This window comes from Etheostoma spectabile, chromosome 8, assembly GCF_008692095.1.
Source record: "Etheostoma spectabile isolate EspeVRDwgs_2016 chromosome 8, UIUC_Espe_1.0, whole genome shotgun sequence".
Lineage (NCBI taxonomy): Eukaryota > Metazoa > Chordata > Actinopteri > Perciformes > Percidae > Etheostoma > Etheostoma spectabile.
This window is the reverse complement of record NC_045740.1, coordinates 31,689,428-31,706,495: the sequence shown is the minus strand read 5'-3', so window position 1 is coordinate 31,706,495 and position 17,068 is coordinate 31,689,428. Positions and strand designations below refer to the sequence as shown.

The following is a 17,068-nucleotide window of genomic DNA, read 5'->3' as shown; positions in this document are numbered from 1 at the left end:
AAGAATGTAAAAAAGACGGGGGAAAAGCGGGGTGGAGGAAGAGTTAACTTAGTAATGAGAGGGTGATGTGATGAAAGACAGCCGAGAAGAGGCTGAATGATATTTAGCCTGTGGCGTCGTGTGGGAACCAGAACTAGGTTATGTGAACCAACAGTTCATCGTATGTGTCCCACTTTAAAACAAACACATAAAGTCCACACTGGTCTCCTCTCATTAGCTGCCTTTTTTAAAAACAGTCTGTCATTACCTTTGGTGGTGGCTTCGCTATTAGTCATTAGCAGTGACCCTGTTCACAGTTCAAAGGTTCAGCTCTACACAACGGACCGATGGGAGACCCACAGTACTGGAACGGGAGGCAGTGGTGGGATGGAACTAAGGGCTCAACGCAAACTTTTTAAAGTGGTTGCAGGTTAGGGTTAAGGGTAGGGTTAAGGTTATGGTTAAGGTTAGGTTAAGGTTTAAGGGTAGGTTTATGGTTATAGGGTAAGGTGTGTAGGTTAGGGTTTAAGGTCTTAGGGTTAGGGTAGGGGTTAGGTTAAGGGTAGGGTTAGGGTTAAGGGTAGGGTTAAGGGTAGGGTTAGGGTTAAGGGTAGGGTTAGAGTTAAGGGTAGGGTTAAGGGTAGGGTTAAGGGTACGATTGCTGAAATTGACAGTACGGTTGCCATGTTTTAAAGTGCCTATATTTGGAGCAATTTGTTTCTTCGGTAACTGTACCACACATTTTAATAATGAAATGAGAATGAGATAACTGCTATTAATGTTACTGCCAACTTTTGAGTCACAGATCAAATCAAAGAGGTGGAAATTGAAATGATTATTAAAAATGTAATAAGTAACTTTTAACAAAATACTTCTTTCACCAGTAGATTTCTGTTTAACACCAAAAACGGATAAGAAGTAGTGACCAGTTGCGTACTGTAAAAATTATATACATATATAAACATAAAATAATATACAGTATATAAAAGCCTGTTATTTATAAAGTTACACTTGCTGCATAGCTTCTCATGTGTTCAGAAAGTGTGCTTTTTCAGTTTTGAAATCAGCTGTGAAAAAGGGCTGATGTTGAGAAAGGACTGCCAATGATGTGTTGTCCTGAAATGACGTCTTAAGCCCATTCATCTGTGGCCTCGTCGGACCACAGTGACATGTGAAACTGTAGTCGAACTTTGAGAAGCCACCCTGTAAATGTCAGGCTGGCTGAATCAGACTATATTTAAGAAAAAAAGTACCTTGTTAAAGTTTCTCTTTCTTTTTGAAAGCCCCACTCTTAAGCTGACATGACAAGTTGTATGTTATGCAACAACAAACACATGGATCTGCTCTGTTTGTGTTCATTTACAATGTGAAGAAGGAATGTAAATGGGAGCGAGTCTTCCAGTCAAACTAAGGCTGAATTGTTAAACATAAAATGACCCTTATCAAGCTGCATGAATGAAATGACGTGCACAAGCGGACCAATGCAAAACACTTAGGAAGTTACTCCTCCATATCTCTCTACTTTAATATCTCCAGCTGACAAGTTCTGGTAGCGTGAGCTCTCCTTGTCATTTGCCTTTTTAAAAACCTCTTGGGGGGGGGGCTGTGTGTGTATATATATATATATATATATATATATATATATATATATATAAAGATTATCTGCCCAACAGCGCAGGTGTAGATTGACTTTGTGTCTGTGGATTGTTAGACATGAACTGCTTTGGAATTATAAAATATGGTTTGATATGGTTTTATATCTTGAGAACTAAGAAACTAAACTAAACAATTTACAAGTTATATATTTGTCATGTTTGTGGGTTTATGCTCATCTGCCATGATTCACAATACTGAACTGTACTGAAGTATGATATTTTTGACCAAATACGTTATGATATTGCGGCGATATTGTAGGACTGCCTATTATCACTATAATGGGAATGCAATGATTAGATGGGTAAAGGCAAATGATAGAACAGCTAGTAAGTCTGGTAAGTTGAGAAAATGACTTCACTGTACTGTTCTGCAGCCTTTAAAGCTTTAGTGCGTAGTTTTTTTATATTGATAAATGTCCATTCCATCCAAGCCGTTACCAGATGAGTTGCTCCGAAGCTAATTAAAACTCTCAGCTCCACTCACCTCTCTGGATCTCAGTCCATGTTCAGGAGATCGTGGCGTCCGGTGACTTTCCCACGCAGAAACTCGAGTGAAGATAATGACCTCTCGTTAATTTACATCACGCTGACGCGCCAACAGTTCTGTTGTCATTACTTAGAATTCCTCATGGGGGAGACAGAAACTACACGCCATAGCTTTAAAACCAGGAAAGGACAACACTAATGTCATATCACCATATTAAGATATCCAAAATGTAAGACGATATCTAGCTTCATATATCGATATAATATTGATATATTGCCCAGTCCTAGATATCGCTATATTTGGATCCAAGTGTGGAACTCCGTACATTTTCCAGCTGTTTCCCTCCCCCTCGCTGTGTTAGTGGTGGGCTGAGCTGATGCTGCTCCTCCTCACAGGGCAGCTCCCAGGCGAGGCCAGTGTGAAGTGCTTTAAACCTGCAATCTGTCTGTTTGCTAACATGAGGGCGAGTCCACTTGATCCAAAAAGAACTATAGAACTATAGAAGTCCATAAAGAAATGGCCCTACATCCATTTATTACCTCAATCAACATTTTCATAATGAGTTTAGGTTGTCGTTTTTAGTCTTCTTGAATACAGCATGATGTGCATTTAGTTATGGTCCCAATTCTTTTAAAAATGATAAAGCAGGGAATGCTTTAGGGGCGTGGCTACATTCAGACCTGTCAATCACTCATCATGACAGAGGCTTAGCAATGTGTATCCACTGGACATTAAAATAGCTGTCCGCTTGTTTGGCCGTGGTCATTGTTTTCATCTTAAACTTTGACCCTCTCACTGTTGGTTTTCACGTCATCAAAGAGAACTGGATCATTTTGGTTGCTTAAAAATGTGTGTGTTTGTGTGCTAGCTTTAGCTGGTAGCTTAGGGTTAGGGGTTAGGGGTTAGCGCTGCACTATTAAAACCATACATGTACCGAACTGACTTAGCCACATCATCCTCCCTAGCTCCGCCCTCTTTCCAACTCGCCCACTGTTGGCTCTGAAATCCAAGATGGGGATGGCCATGGTGCAAACTGCTGACTTCAAAACAGTAGTCCACAAACCAATGGCTGACTCTGATGCTAAGTTCATTATTTTTACAGTCAGTGCTTCTACTACACCCGTTATTACTGGATTGGTTTTGTTGTCGCTGGTCTTGTGTTTTTTACTGGTGCTATTTTAGGACACTATTTTTTTTACTGTGGGGTTGCAGTAGCTCAGTCTGTAGGGACTTGGCTCTGCCATTGCTCCAATTAGTGCATGTATAGGCCCTGTTTGTGCATGTGCCTGTGTGGAATATGTAAAAACAGAGTGTAAAATGTAATTTCCCTTTGGGGATTAATAAAAGTATCTCTTCATTATTTGGGAAAAGTCAAGGCAGGAAGGAAACATAACATTCACAATGATGGAATAACGAACATTTTTGAATGCCATTGTTAAGTGGTAGGTATGTAGAGTGCATCCCTAATAAAAGGTGTGGGCGCTACTAGTGGTCAAAAAAGGTCAATGGGTACCCTTTAATGTGGGAACCGTGTTTTTAATGGCTTCTAGGGGAGTCCTATGTCAAAATATACATGGTGCATTTTGCTGAATACTCTGGGCAATTCTATTCAGCAAAATGAATACTCTGAAGAGTCTTTGCCTTTTTAAGACTGTCTCACGCCCACTCCCCTTAAATAGCAAATGCACCTGCGCCAGTCTGTGCGCCCATGGCCATGCTGGTCTTACAGGGAGGTGTGTAAGGCTGCAACTAACCATTATTTTCATTGTCGAGTTAATCTGTTGAATATTTTCATGATTAATCAATTATTTGTTTAAAATGTCAGAAAATTGTGAAAATCGTGGATCAGTGTTTCCCAAAAGCCCGAGATGACGTACTCAAGTGGCAGTTTTGTCCACAACTCAAAGATATTCAGTTTACTGTCACAGGGGACAGAAGAGACTAGAACATATTCACATTAACAAGCTGACATCAGGGAATTTTATCAAACTTTTGTTTTTAAAAAAGTCTCAAACTGACTAATCAATTATCCAAATAGTTGCAGATGAATTTAACTACTAACTAATGGATAATGTTAAAAAAAAAGAACTAATCCTATAAACATCTAATTGTTTTGTACTGAGCCCGTTTCTCATAGTACTGCATTGCTACATAGATTTTCTTTTTACATGACATGCAGGGTCAAGACCTAGCGGTAGTGGCTCAGGGGGTAGAGCGCCTACCATGGGCGATTTTAGACCCTTTTAGGGGGGCTCTAGCCATGTCACATTCTCATTAGGGGCTGAGCCCCCCTAAAGGTCTGATCCTAGAATCGCCCCTGGCGTCTACCAACTGTTTATCTGTTGAGCAGGTACTGGTAGGCCTACAGCAGCCTCGACCACAGAGTAATAAGTAAAAGTGCAGTATTTAAATACTAGGGCCGCACGATATGAGGAAAATATCTCCTTTGGGATTACTTTGATGGATATTGCGATTGCGATATGATTCACTATATTGGACGGAATGATCAATTTTTGTGTCATTCTTCTCATTGTAAAATGTGGTTGTTCCTTAGCAGAAGGAGAAGTAGAACGTTCGGCTGGTTCAGGGAAGGGACTCTTCAATGGGATGTCCCACACGAGTCCAGCAGCTTCACATGAGGTCCGGGCCGTGTGTCCCTACGGGGTCTACTATGATATTCTGATGTTGGTGTGCGACTAAGGCGTTGGTCTCACCCAGGTCACCCTTCAAAACTGGGCCACTGTCCTTTTGTTACTGTTGTGTGATTATTGGTAGATATGAAACCGGGGGGGAGGGGGGGGGACAGGATGTGAAATAGATATTGTTTGATGATGACAGGAACAGGAAGAAATGTGCACTTATCCACTCGCTATCTGTCTTCACCAGGAGGGCTGTTGTTGTCACTCTGTGGTATGCAAGCAAACACCGTGGCTGCAAAAGACCACGGAGGTTTCATGTGAACCAAAGTTGATTCAGTGTCCTTCAGGGACTCAATCAACCTCAATCACCTTGGTTGTTATGGTTACGTGGGTAACATCCTGCTTTGTTGCACACTTCTTTTTGTTACACAGGAGCTCATGCATAGATGGAACAACATGAACATGAAACTAAATGAGAAAAAGGGAGATGAACTGGAGTAGAGACGGACAGGGAACGGAAGTCAAGGAAAGGAGGGAGCAGAAGAGTAAAAGAAGAAGGGGGATAAAAGAAGAAAAGAAAGGCATCTTTAGAGTCTGGGTTCAAAGACTAAAAGAGGGACCAGAGAGGTTTAAAGGGTAACCTAGGGTCTTTTTGTGAATGTACCCGAGTCAAACTGTGGTTTAAAAGCAGAATTAGGACGGAAACGCCACTTTTAAGATTGAACGTTTTTATTGGGTCAAATGTTCTTTTGAATGGGAGAGCTAGAGGCGCTACTGTAATAGCATCATCATCCCCATTTAGAACCACTACGAAGGCTCGACAACATGAGACGCTGGGCCAAGTCTCACCAGGGTCTCTACGCATGACCTCAGTATCACCAGGGACTCATGTGACCCTGGTGATGCCGAGTCCATGTGTAGAGACACGGCTATGCCGAGTCCACGTGTAGAGACCCTGGCGATGCCGAGTCCACGTGTAGAGACCCTGGTGATGCCGAGTCCATGTGTAGAGACCCTGGCGATGCCGAGTCCACGTGTAGAGACCCTGGCGATGCCGAGTCCACGTGTAGAGACCCTGGTGATGCCGAGTCCACGTGTAGAGACCCTGGGGATGCCGAGTCCATGTGTAGAGACCCTGGTGATGCCGAGTCCATGTGTAGAGACCCTGGTGATGCTGAGGTCATGTGTAGAGACTGGTGATGCTGAGGTCATGTGGTGATAACTGATGTTTTAGTGGTTTTAACAGCCCAGTTGGTAGCACGGGGCCCAGGTTAGGAGGGTTATCCCTTGACGCAGCGGGACGGGTTAAGACTCCGACCTGTGGCCCTTTGCTACATGTCATTCCCCCTCTCTCTCCCACTGTTCATGTCTTCATCTGGTGTGCACGAGTAAAATAAGAAGAACAAGAAGAAGTTAAGAGAGAAGGAAAGGAGGTGGCAGAAAATGAAAATAATAGGACAGAAGGAAACAGGGGAACTCAAAGGAAAGAAGGATAAAAGAAGTAGAGGGAAGGAAGAAAAGAGGAAAGAAGGGAAGAGGAAGTAGAGGAGAAAAGGAAGGATGGAAGCTTGCTCTAGCCGTTCGGTAAACATTTCCACGGTAACAGCGACTTCCACCAGTGAGAGTTACGCCCAGGATTGTGGGTAGTGTAGTATTTCTCCCTTCGGTCTGAGCTACTGCCACCACTAGTCTCATCCTAGATGAATGTCGACAGCGTTGCTAGTTAGATTTTATTTTAGTATTGGTAATGTTTTTCTGTGCCTACCATTGGTTTCCATTCATATCCATACGGTATCAGAGCCAGCTTCAGTCACTGTGACACGTTGCTCATGTTGCTGAAGTTTATTTTCTAAACAGACCGAAATGAATGGAAGCCGATGGTTAGAAAAATACACATTAAAGCAAAAGTCGCACTACGAGAAACGGTTAGCAATGATATGTGATAGTAAACATACGTAATAAATGGTGGTTACAAAAAATGCTGATCAGGCCTTTCACATGGCAATGGGGGGGGCAACTGCGGTAACATTGTTGAATCCTCCTCACAGTTCGCTGAAGGAGCTGAAGGAGCTGAAGGAGGTCTATAGAAGTTGACATTGTGGAGATTTAAAGTTTTCACCGAGCAGTGAGACAGTAGTTTCTTACAAGGGTTGCTTGATTATGGAAAAAATCATAATCACCATTATTTGTGAAATCAGGATTATTCAACAAGATTACACAATTGACTTTTCACAATTGCAATTAAAGTTTTGGGAAAAATGTACAGCCATATTTTCTATGTCACCTTATTGTTGCTAGCAGTGATATGATCAGCACTGCCTAGGTCATGCTTGCTTTCTTTCTTTCTTTTTCCCTCTTTTCTTTCTTTGTTTATAACTTGCTCCATGTCTGCCTTTTCACTGAAAACAAAGAAAAACATAACATACATCTACATCCCCTTGTTTCTATGGTAACACAGCAGTGAGCAGAGGAGACAAGAGGAGCTGTAGCCTCCTTCACGATAAAAGGCAGAACAGGAAGAGACAGAAGTTAGACACAAGACTGAGAGAGAGAGAGAGAGAGAGAGAGAGAGAGAGAGCTAAAGGGAGGAAGGCAATCACCGCATGCTCTTGTGCAGAATAGTATCTATGGTAACCTCGGCTGGTTATCAGAAAATTGAAGTCCCTTGTGTTTGTCTCCATTCTGCTCTGCCTATTCAAAAACACCATTTATCTCCCCCTTCAGCACACAATTTCCCATTCTGCTCTTAATTTTGCCGTTTGTCTGTGTTAGTGTAGCATGTGCATCCAACTCAATTTGGCAGCGTACATGCAGACAGACAGACGGACAGACAGACAGACGGACAGACGGACCTGGGCTGACGTTTACTCTTCCAAGGAAATGAGACATCTCGCCCAGAACCAATATTTGCCCTAGACGTCGTCTGTAATGAAAACCCTGTATGTGTGCGACAGAGGGGCCGGCTCGATCCATCCGCCGCCGCAGAGGGAGCTCTATATAAAAGAATAGCACGTTTGTTCACCAGCAACAAGGGGGGCGGGGGGGCTGCATGACAGTGAGATGGATGCAAATAAAGAGAACCACGTGTCTGCTCGACTCCACTGCACATGGATGCCAGGGGAGAAGCAGCCGTTTGCTGCTGCTGCACCCATGGATCTACTCCGGTGTGTTTGGGTTGACGCTGTTTATCTGTCTGAAACAGCAGCAGAAGAAGAAGAAGAAGAAGAAGAAGAAGAAGAAGAAGAAGAAGAAGGCAGTGAAATGAGGACAGGACAGGTTTTACTGAAACACTGAATAAAGCTTGAAAGACTTATAGTTCAATCATTATCAATAGTTATTGGATGTGAGGGATATATTTTTTATATTATATTTTCATGTATATGAGCAACCCATTCACTAAAAAACTGAAGATATCTAAGCAGTATCTTCATGTCCATAGAGGGTGAACATTGATGCGTCTGATTTGGATTAAGCAGGGTGCAGCAGCATGGACACGACGTCTGCAGGGCCACTCAGGCATGCTGATGTCTGGGAAATCATTTCTGCAGACATGTCTTAGAAACACACTTTACATTTCTTTTTAAACCTCTCCTGGGGGTATTGTTATCTGTTTAGAATCTTTTTTTCTACCCTCCCCCCCTTTTCTCTCTTAAAGACTCTTCTGTTCCTGAGTCCGGAAACTTGTGGTCCCTTGTCAGCGTTTCTGTAATCATTTTGTGTCTAGCGAACAGGTTGTGGCCTGTCACTTACAGTAGTTGTATGTAGTGTCTGCTCCCAGCTCGATGAGACTGGGATCTGAGCTCTGACTCTGTGTGTGTGTGTGTGTGTGTGTGTGTGTGTGTGTGTGTGTGTGTGTGTGTGTGTGTGTGTGTGTGTGTGTGTGTGTGTGTGTGTGTTGACTCAAAGCTACATGAACAATGCCTTTCTACGTGATGTTTGTGTATTTGTGTGATTAATGGCTTTTGCGAAATTGATTTTCCATTTTGTTTCAGCAGTCATTGACTGTTCCCCTGGAACGACATCAAATGTCACCCCAGCTGATAAAGATTACTCTGTGTACTCTTGAGCGGCGTTTGCCATTCAGCTGTATTTGGAGGATTTGTTAGGCCGTGTGTTTGCCCAGGGCAGGTTAGCCCAGGATATAGTTCTTTTTGTCTTTCCAGCTCCCTGCCAGTAAAAATGTCTGTTTAAATACACAGTATGCAGTGTAAATGTTAGACAGTGGAAGACTAATATCCTCCTGCTTTCTGTCTTGTCTCCAGCCCACTGGTTATATGGAGACGTCATTGTCCTACAGCTCTATAGAGGACCTGCAGCTCCTCTCATGGGACAATGCTCCAAAGTACTGTGTCCAGCTCAGCTTCCCTGGGGGGACCGTCCTGCTGCAGGTAAGGCCCTCGTCTGCTGCCGTCTGAAATAACCTACTGGCTACTTCCTTCTAAGTACGGTATTTCTAACAAGGCTGAAGAAGGCCATTACAAACTGTTACATCAAATATACTCTGCTTATTATAGTATTGCTAAATTTACAGACATTGACACATCATGTACATTTTTGTAAACAGAATATGAAAACAATGTCTCACTTATTTCTTGATTGTAATTTGTCCAAAATCTTTTGGATATTTCACAAACGTACTTACAAACTATGTCTACTGTTGTAACCTGAGAGATATTAAATGTCCAGAGAATGGTGCTCTAGTATCTAATATCTGATTTGTTTTACTATTTTACATGCCAGTGGTTATAGTCACAAACAAAACAATACTAATTCACTGCCTTGTTTTTTCCTTATTTAGTCTGGTCCATCAGTTAATTACAACAAAAAAGTATTAAGCTTTTGGAAATTAAAAGGCTTTTTTTCCCCGAATCTCTTTTGACGGAATGTGATTTTACTTTTGCATGCATTGTTGTAGTATTTATTTTTATGTAATTGTCCTTACTATTCTCATTTTATGTTCATCATAGGTTTCTTCTATAATTGCTTTTTTATTTTTTATATGTATACTGTATTGTAGATACTGGAAAATGAAGTTTGATAAATTATCTCTTACCATTTTTTGCAGTGTACCATTGGATGTACTGAGGCTGTGCATGTTAATGAGCTACCATTTTCCTGCTAAGCCCCGCCCACATGTTTTTTGAACAATCTTGTTTATCTATGATAGAAATGTGTATCTCAGTGCTGTCTTGATCCATGGTTCTTATAGAGTCAAAATCCAAAAAGTAGCTTTATTTTCATGAATGTTTTTCACATTATGGAAAATAGCCAGAAAACCATCCTAGTGAAATTTTATGGTGTATTGCTTTTTTGCAGAGCAAATTGAGCTGGACATGTGTGACAGATTCCCTCCCGTGTGAGGGGCGTGGCCGTTCATCACTGATACCTACTGTACTGAACACACTGTCCCTTCTAATCCATCTCTGACATGTACATAAACACAGACCACACCTAGACTGGTCCGACCTCATGGTCTTCACATTTATTTTACTGTTAACAAACATTGGGACAGGTGGTTCAGAGTGCAAACACGCTGGACGCAGATGGAAGACTTTCTTTTCCTGCTTCTGTCTTGATGCCATTTTACAGTAGTATAGTAGTAGTATAAGGCAAGGCAAGGCAGCTTTATCTGTATAGCACATTTCAGCAGCAGGGCAATTCAAAGTGCTTTACACAAAATCAGTTAAACATAAAACACAGTCAAACAGTTAAAAATCATAGCATTAAAAACTAATAAAACACATGAATAGACAGTAAAAACAAATAGAAACATTAGGACACATAAACACAAGAATAAAGTACAGTGCAGCATAAGAAAGAATGAGCATAATTTAAAGAAAGGCAGCATCAAAAGGAAGGTCTTCAGCCTTGATTTAAAGAACTGAGAGTAGCAGCGGATCTACAGGTTTCTGGGAGTTTATTCCAGTATGAGGAGCATAGAACTGAAAGCTGCTTCACCCTGTTTAGTTCTGCTCTGGGGACAGAAAGTAGACCTGTCCCAGATGACCTGAGAGGTCTGGGGGGTCAGTGTAGTACAGATCAGAATTTATTTTGGACCTAAACCATTAAGGGATTATAAACTAGCAAGAGAACTTTGAAATCATTCTTTGAGACACAGGAAGCCAGTGTAAAGACTTCAGAACTGGAGGGAGTGTGATCCAGTCCTGGTTCTTAGTGAGGACTCGAGCAGCAGCGTTCTGAATCAGCTGCAGCTGTCTGATTGTTTTTAGGGAGACCTGTAAAGACCCCTTACAGTAGTCAAGTCTACTGAAGATGAAAGCATGGACCAGTTTTCCAAGTCCTGTTTACACATAGTCCTTTAACCCTTGAATATTCTTAAGGTGATAGTAGGCTGACTTTGTTATTGTCTTAATGTGGCTGTTAAAGTTCAGGTCTGGTCCATGACTACACCAAGATTTCTGGCTTTGTCTGTTGTTTTTAAAATGTGTTTTGAAGCTGAGCGCAGACTTTTAATCGTTCCTCTTTTTTTCCAAAAACAACTACCTCAGTTTTTCCTTCATTTATTTCAGAAATTTCTGGCACACCAGTCGTTAATTTGTTCGATGCACTTAGTCATTTTTGTATTGGACTATAGTCCCCTGGCGATAAGGTTATGTAAATTTGCGTGTCGTCCGCATAACTTGGTAACTTATTTTGTTGTTCTCCATAATCTGAGCCAGTGGGAGCATGAGATGTTAAACAGAAGAGGCCCCAGAATGGAGCCTTGCAGAACTCCGCACGTCATATTTGACGCTCAGATGCATAATTACCTATAGACACAAAGTAATCCCTATTCTTTAGGTAGGATTCAAACCAGTTTAGTACTGAGCCAGAAAGGCCAACGCAATCGGTCTAGTAGTATGTCGTGGTCGACCGTGTAAAATGCAGCACTGAGATCAAGTAATACTAAGACTGAAATTTTGCCATTATACAATATTGATTTTTTTATCAATATCACCATATCCACAATAAACACATCTCGAAAGGCTGTATCACTAAAAGACACTATATTTTTTTAGTTGGTTGAAAGAGAGTGCTGCATTTGTGAATCAAAACCCTGCAAAAAATGTCTGGAGCTGTAAATGTCAAGACTTCCTAAGACTAATCCATCTTCAAAATGATAAATGCACTGTATTCAGTGGCTGTACAGCAATGTGACGATGTAAGACTAATGGAACTGTAAGTAAAGTAAGTCAACATTAAATCAGCAGCTTGTTGTACTAAAGTTGTTAAAAATGTAAACGTGTAACGTTTCAGGCCATAGCCCTAACCAAGCAGCTCGACTGCACATCACATGACCTCCTCGTGTCTGTAGGTGTGCTTTCTGTTACCTGAGATCACATGACCTCCTCGTGTCTGTAGGTGTGCTGCCTGTTACCTGAGATCACATGACCTCCTCGTGTCTGTAGGTGTGCTGTCTGTTACCTGAGATCACACGTAACCACTCTCTTATGTCTGCTTTACATCGCTACAGGCTGCAAACAGCTACTTAAGGGACCAGTGGTTTCACTCCCTTCAGTGGAAGGTAAGGTTACCCCCCCACTCTCTCACTCTCTCTCTCTCACACACACACACACACACACACACACACACAGAATTGGTGTTCATTTAGTGTGAGCTAAGGAGCATCCCAGAATTGTGAAACTAAACCAAGAAAAAGATTCTGAGCCATTTTCGGAAAATAGTGCTTGTCAGCTATGCAAAATCGCATAAATCTCTAATTTTTTTAGAGAAACGTTATTGATACTGCATATTGGAAATGTCTGCTTTTCCACATCCAACTTAATGTGTAATAACACCTGACCTTTGTGGCCTTGTGGCTAAGCATTAAAGGAAGTTTTCAAAGAATACTTATAGTTCCATAATTCAGTGTTTCCCCTCTGATGGTGGTCCAAAAGGATGTTAAATCCACAGTTAGCACAGTAGAATAACGTTTAAAAGAATGGTGTTAAAAGTGTGCCAGGCAGGGCGCCCTGGGAGCTCACTTGGTAGAGCGTGCGCCCCATACACTAAGGCTCAGTCATTACTGCAGCATTCCAGTGTTTAATTCCTACCTCTCTTCCCTCTATCCCCCCCTTTCCCGTCTATAACTGTCCTATCAATTAAGGGCCAAAACACCCAAAAACATGGTATATTTTAAAAGTATCCCAGGCACCCCCATCCTCTGGTCCTAGAATCGTATACATGAGTGAATGTTCCCACACACACACTCATGGTCAATGCCAACACAACAATCATTTAAAAAAAAAAATGGTGGCATGAAAGAGGCCCAAAACAAGAACCAAATGACGCTTTTGAGACATTTTTCTTTAATGATATCAGAGGTGTCACAGAACAGTGCAGGCAGCAGCAACAGAAAAATGGATGTATTCTGCCTTCTGTTTCCTACAGAAAAAGATCTACAAGTACCGCAAGGTCCTGAACAACCCGAGTCGCTGGGACGTGGTGCTGAAGGAGATCAGAGCGCTGGTGGACATGGCTCTGACCTCCCCGCTGCAGGACGAGTCCATCCACCAGGCTCCTCTGCACATCATCTCCACCCTGCTGGCTGAGGTAGCAACACACACACACACACACACACACACAAACACACACACACACACACACACACACACACACACACACACACACACCCACACCCACACACATACACATAAAACCCTCTCTATCTCTTTGTCTACCCCACAGAACTCTAACCTCAGCACTCAGGATCATGAGAACATCATCGTTGTGAGTATGAAGTTGTCACTATAAATTGATATTTGATGTCAGGCTGAAGTTAATAATTAACACGCTTGAGTCCGGCCTCCTGTTGGTTTGATCTCTAAACTGAAGGAAATTATAGATTCTCCTCATGCATTTGTTCACTTTACACTCGTCTATTTGTGTGTTTTGCATTGTTGCTCTCGATGCCTCGCGGCGGTATCACAGCAGAACAGAAGAGTTTAATGCTGTAAAGAGGTTCTGATGTTTGTGTAGTCGCCTGCACCTGACCAGCCCAGATCTATACTGTTGGTTCCCAGCCAGGATAAATAAGAGGTGTGTGTGTGTGTGTGTGTGTGTGTGTGTGTGTGTGTGTCCAGGCCATTGCTCCTCTTCTAGAAAACAACCATCCGCCACCTGACCTGTGCGAGTTCTTCTGTAAGGTGAGATCCTGTGCTGCAGACACCGACACTGACCCTCTAGTTTCCGTAGTAGAGAAACAGGGTAAAAGCTTTCAAAGGTTCCTGTTCATGGTCCTTCCTGTGTGTTGCAGCACTGTCGGGAGCGGCCGCGGTCGATGGTCGTGATTGAAGTGTTCACGCCCGTGGTCCAGAGAATCCTCAAACATAACATGGTGAGAAGAAGAAAAAAAAGAAATCACGTGCTCTTGGGAAAGGGAACACAAACTTGAACGGAGAAAAAAATATAATTCCAAGGCTTTACTTGTGAACATTTTTAAATACAAAACAAAAAAAATCGATAGCATGCTATCCAGGTATTTTTTCCATGGCAATACTGTGTCCACACACAGACGCCAAGTACAGATCTATATGTGTTGGTCAGTTTATCTGCTCGACAATCCCATAGTAGCAATAAAATTAAAGTGGGATGAAACAAAGTTTCCTTTTGGGGACATCATTTGAAATTGGGAAACATTTGAAGTTGGACAAAAGATTATAAATTGCAATACTTCAAAGAATTTTGCAGTAGGTTTAAAATCACAACATTAACGTATCGTGACATAAGTATCATGATGATATTGTATCAGAAGGCCTCTAGTGAATCCTAGTCCTAATGTTTCATATTGAAACATCAGAAATAGAAGTGGGAAGAAACCCATCCAACATGGCCTTGTAACATGGTGAGAAGGGCTCTGTTCAGGAGCTGCTCAAGCCTCCAGCAGTGGGGGTGAGACATAGGAATCAGTTCCCCTTTAGTATCTGGGTCCACACTGCCTGATTCCTCTTTTTGAGGCCTGTTTGTTGCATGTATCTGGGTCATTCATGTGCAAGTTGCTTCATTTCTTCAATCTAGTCCGAGCAGAAATGCCTCCAGGAGGTGTGCTAAGTCTGATCGAAAACCTTAAAATCCCACACAAAACACGTCCGAATTAAACACTGGATGTCCCCTCACCCACCCTCTTGTCAACTTTGACAAAAAGTTACAACCTTTTTAGTTTCTCTTGCAAGCTGTTAAAAAACAAAGCTTGCAAGATATATATATGTATAGATATAGATATAGATAGATAGATATATATATATATATATATATATATATATATATATATATATATATATATATATATTTTTTTTTTTTTTTTTTCCTCAGACTGTCTGCTTTTGCTCAATAGAATTAATTAGTGAAACTAAACAATATAAAACATGTATATGCTTTATTCCACCCAGCAATTAATCATTAAGTGGGGGATTGATAGAAGAAACGGATCAATAAGCCAAATAAAGTTATTAATAAAGAATTATTTCCTAGAGCTGAAGGGTTTCATTCTATTTTCTACTATTTAAAAAAAGCATGAGATGCCTCCAAAAAATGATGTTTAAACTGAACTGAAGCGTTTAGCGTCCGGTCAGGAGGCTACATGAACGGATGGAGGGAATGGATCCCACAGTTTGAGGATCTGACTTCCTTTGACGGTTGGCTGAGGCATACAACCACTAGACGGAACTTCTAGTTTCTGTTTTACTCTTTGGTTTGGTTTATATGATTTTTTTACGTGTGTGTTTGGCAGGATTTTGGAAAGTGCCCTCGACTGCGTCTCTTCACTCAGGAGTACATCCTGGCTCTCAACGAGCTGAATGCTGGGATGGAAGTTGTCAAGAAGTTTGTCCACAGGTGAGAAACTGTCACGCACAATCAATTTCATACCCAAACTTCAATCTTCTCAGAGACAAAAATTCTCTTAAAGGGTAACTTTGTTTTTCCAATCACCACTCTGGTCTGGTTGCAGTAAACTCTTAATTTGCCCATTTACATGTGGAGCTATGTGTCATGACACGCTAAAAGTAGTGATTATTTACATGGAGTCGGTGGAGATATGCTGCTCTATACACGCTAAAAGTAGTGATTATTTACATGGAGTCTGGTGGAGATATGCTGTCTATACAGCTAAAAGTAGTGATATTTTACAGGAGTCTGGTGGAGATATGCTGCTCAACATGCTAAAGTAGTGATATTTACATGGGTTGGTGGAGATATGCTGCTCTATACATGCTAAAGTAGTGATATTTACATGGAGTCTGGTGGAGATATGTGCCTCATACATGCTAAAAGTAGTGATTATTTACATGGATGGTGGAGATATGCTGCTCTATACACGCTAAAGTAGTGTAATTTACATGGAGTCTGGTGGAGATATGCTGCTCTATACACGCTAAAAGTAGTGTATTTACATGGAGTCTGGTGGAGATATGCTGCTCTATACATGCTAAAAGTAGTGATTATTTACATAGAGTCTGGTGGAGATATGCTGCTCTATACCTGCAAAGTAGTGATTATTTACTGGAGTCTGGTGGAGATATGTACTCCTGACACACTAAAAGTAATGATAATTACTGGAGTCTGGTGGAGATATGCCGCTCATACACATGCTAAAGTGTGATTATTTACATGGAGTCTGGTGGAGATATGCTGCTCTATACACACTAAAAGTAGTGATTATTTACATGGAGTCTGGTGGAGATATGCGCTCTACACGCTAAAAGTAGTGATATTTACATGGAGTCTGGTGGAGATATGCTGCTCTATACACGCTAAAGTAGTGATTATTTACAGGAGTCTGTGAGATTGTGCTCTATAACGCTAAAAGTCGTGATTATTTACATGGAGTCTGGTGGGTTTGGTGATGGTGATTTTGGGGCTGGTTGACGTTAAACAGGATCTTATTCTTTAACTAAAAGGTTAAAGACCCTTAGAATAATAATCTGAGTCTGTCATAGCAGCCTGGTTTGTGGGTGTCAGTTACAGCATTTTAACTCAATACTGGACCAGTTCAAAAGATTGTTGTTTGCATTTCTCACTTAGATATCAATGCATGGGGAAATGGGGTCCATGTTGAAAAATGTCAAAATCTCCCTTTGAAAACACGTCTCCATTAAAATGCACAGCAAGTAGGGCCGGGCCCCTAACGGCGATACGTTTATGGTACCAAACGAAATACTCTGATCCTATGAGTAACAAAAAATGATTTATCTTTCGGTACCTGAGAGCGCATAATCACAAGCTTGTCTGTCCTCTCTGCCCTCTCTGCATATTGACAGAGAGCGGAGCTCCAAGGCACACAGACACACACACACACACACACACACACA

The 17,068-nt window shown here is 41.6% G+C and overlaps 1 protein-coding gene and 1 long non-coding RNA gene across 4 annotated transcripts in view; one reads left to right on the top strand and one right to left on the bottom strand.

Annotated features, from left to right (window-relative positions):
• LOC116693385 (C-Maf-inducing protein) overlaps positions 1–17,068 on the top strand; it is a 48,916-nt gene that overhangs the window by 13,814 nt on the left and 18,034 nt on the right. For all 3 annotated transcript variants that reach the window (XM_032522321.1, XM_032522320.1, XM_032522319.1), the window contains 7 exons: positions 9,023–9,148; positions 12,235–12,285; positions 13,152–13,313; positions 13,449–13,490; positions 13,844–13,906; positions 14,017–14,097; positions 15,490–15,593. In XM_032522321.1, the coding sequence (XP_032378212.1) occupies positions 9,023–9,148; positions 12,235–12,285; positions 13,152–13,313; positions 13,449–13,490; positions 13,844–13,906; positions 14,017–14,097; positions 15,490–15,593 (629 nt within the window). The remainder of the gene's footprint in view (positions 1–9,022; positions 9,149–12,234; positions 12,286–13,151; positions 13,314–13,448; positions 13,491–13,843; positions 13,907–14,016; positions 14,098–15,489; positions 15,594–17,068) is intronic.
• LOC116693506 (uncharacterized) overlaps positions 9,411–17,068 on the bottom strand; it is a 15,547-nt gene continuing 7,889 nt past the window's right edge. The window contains exon 3 of the long non-coding RNA XR_004332942.1: positions 9,411–9,424. This is a non-coding gene — a long non-coding RNA (uncharacterized LOC116693506). The remainder of the gene's footprint in view (positions 9,425–17,068) is intronic.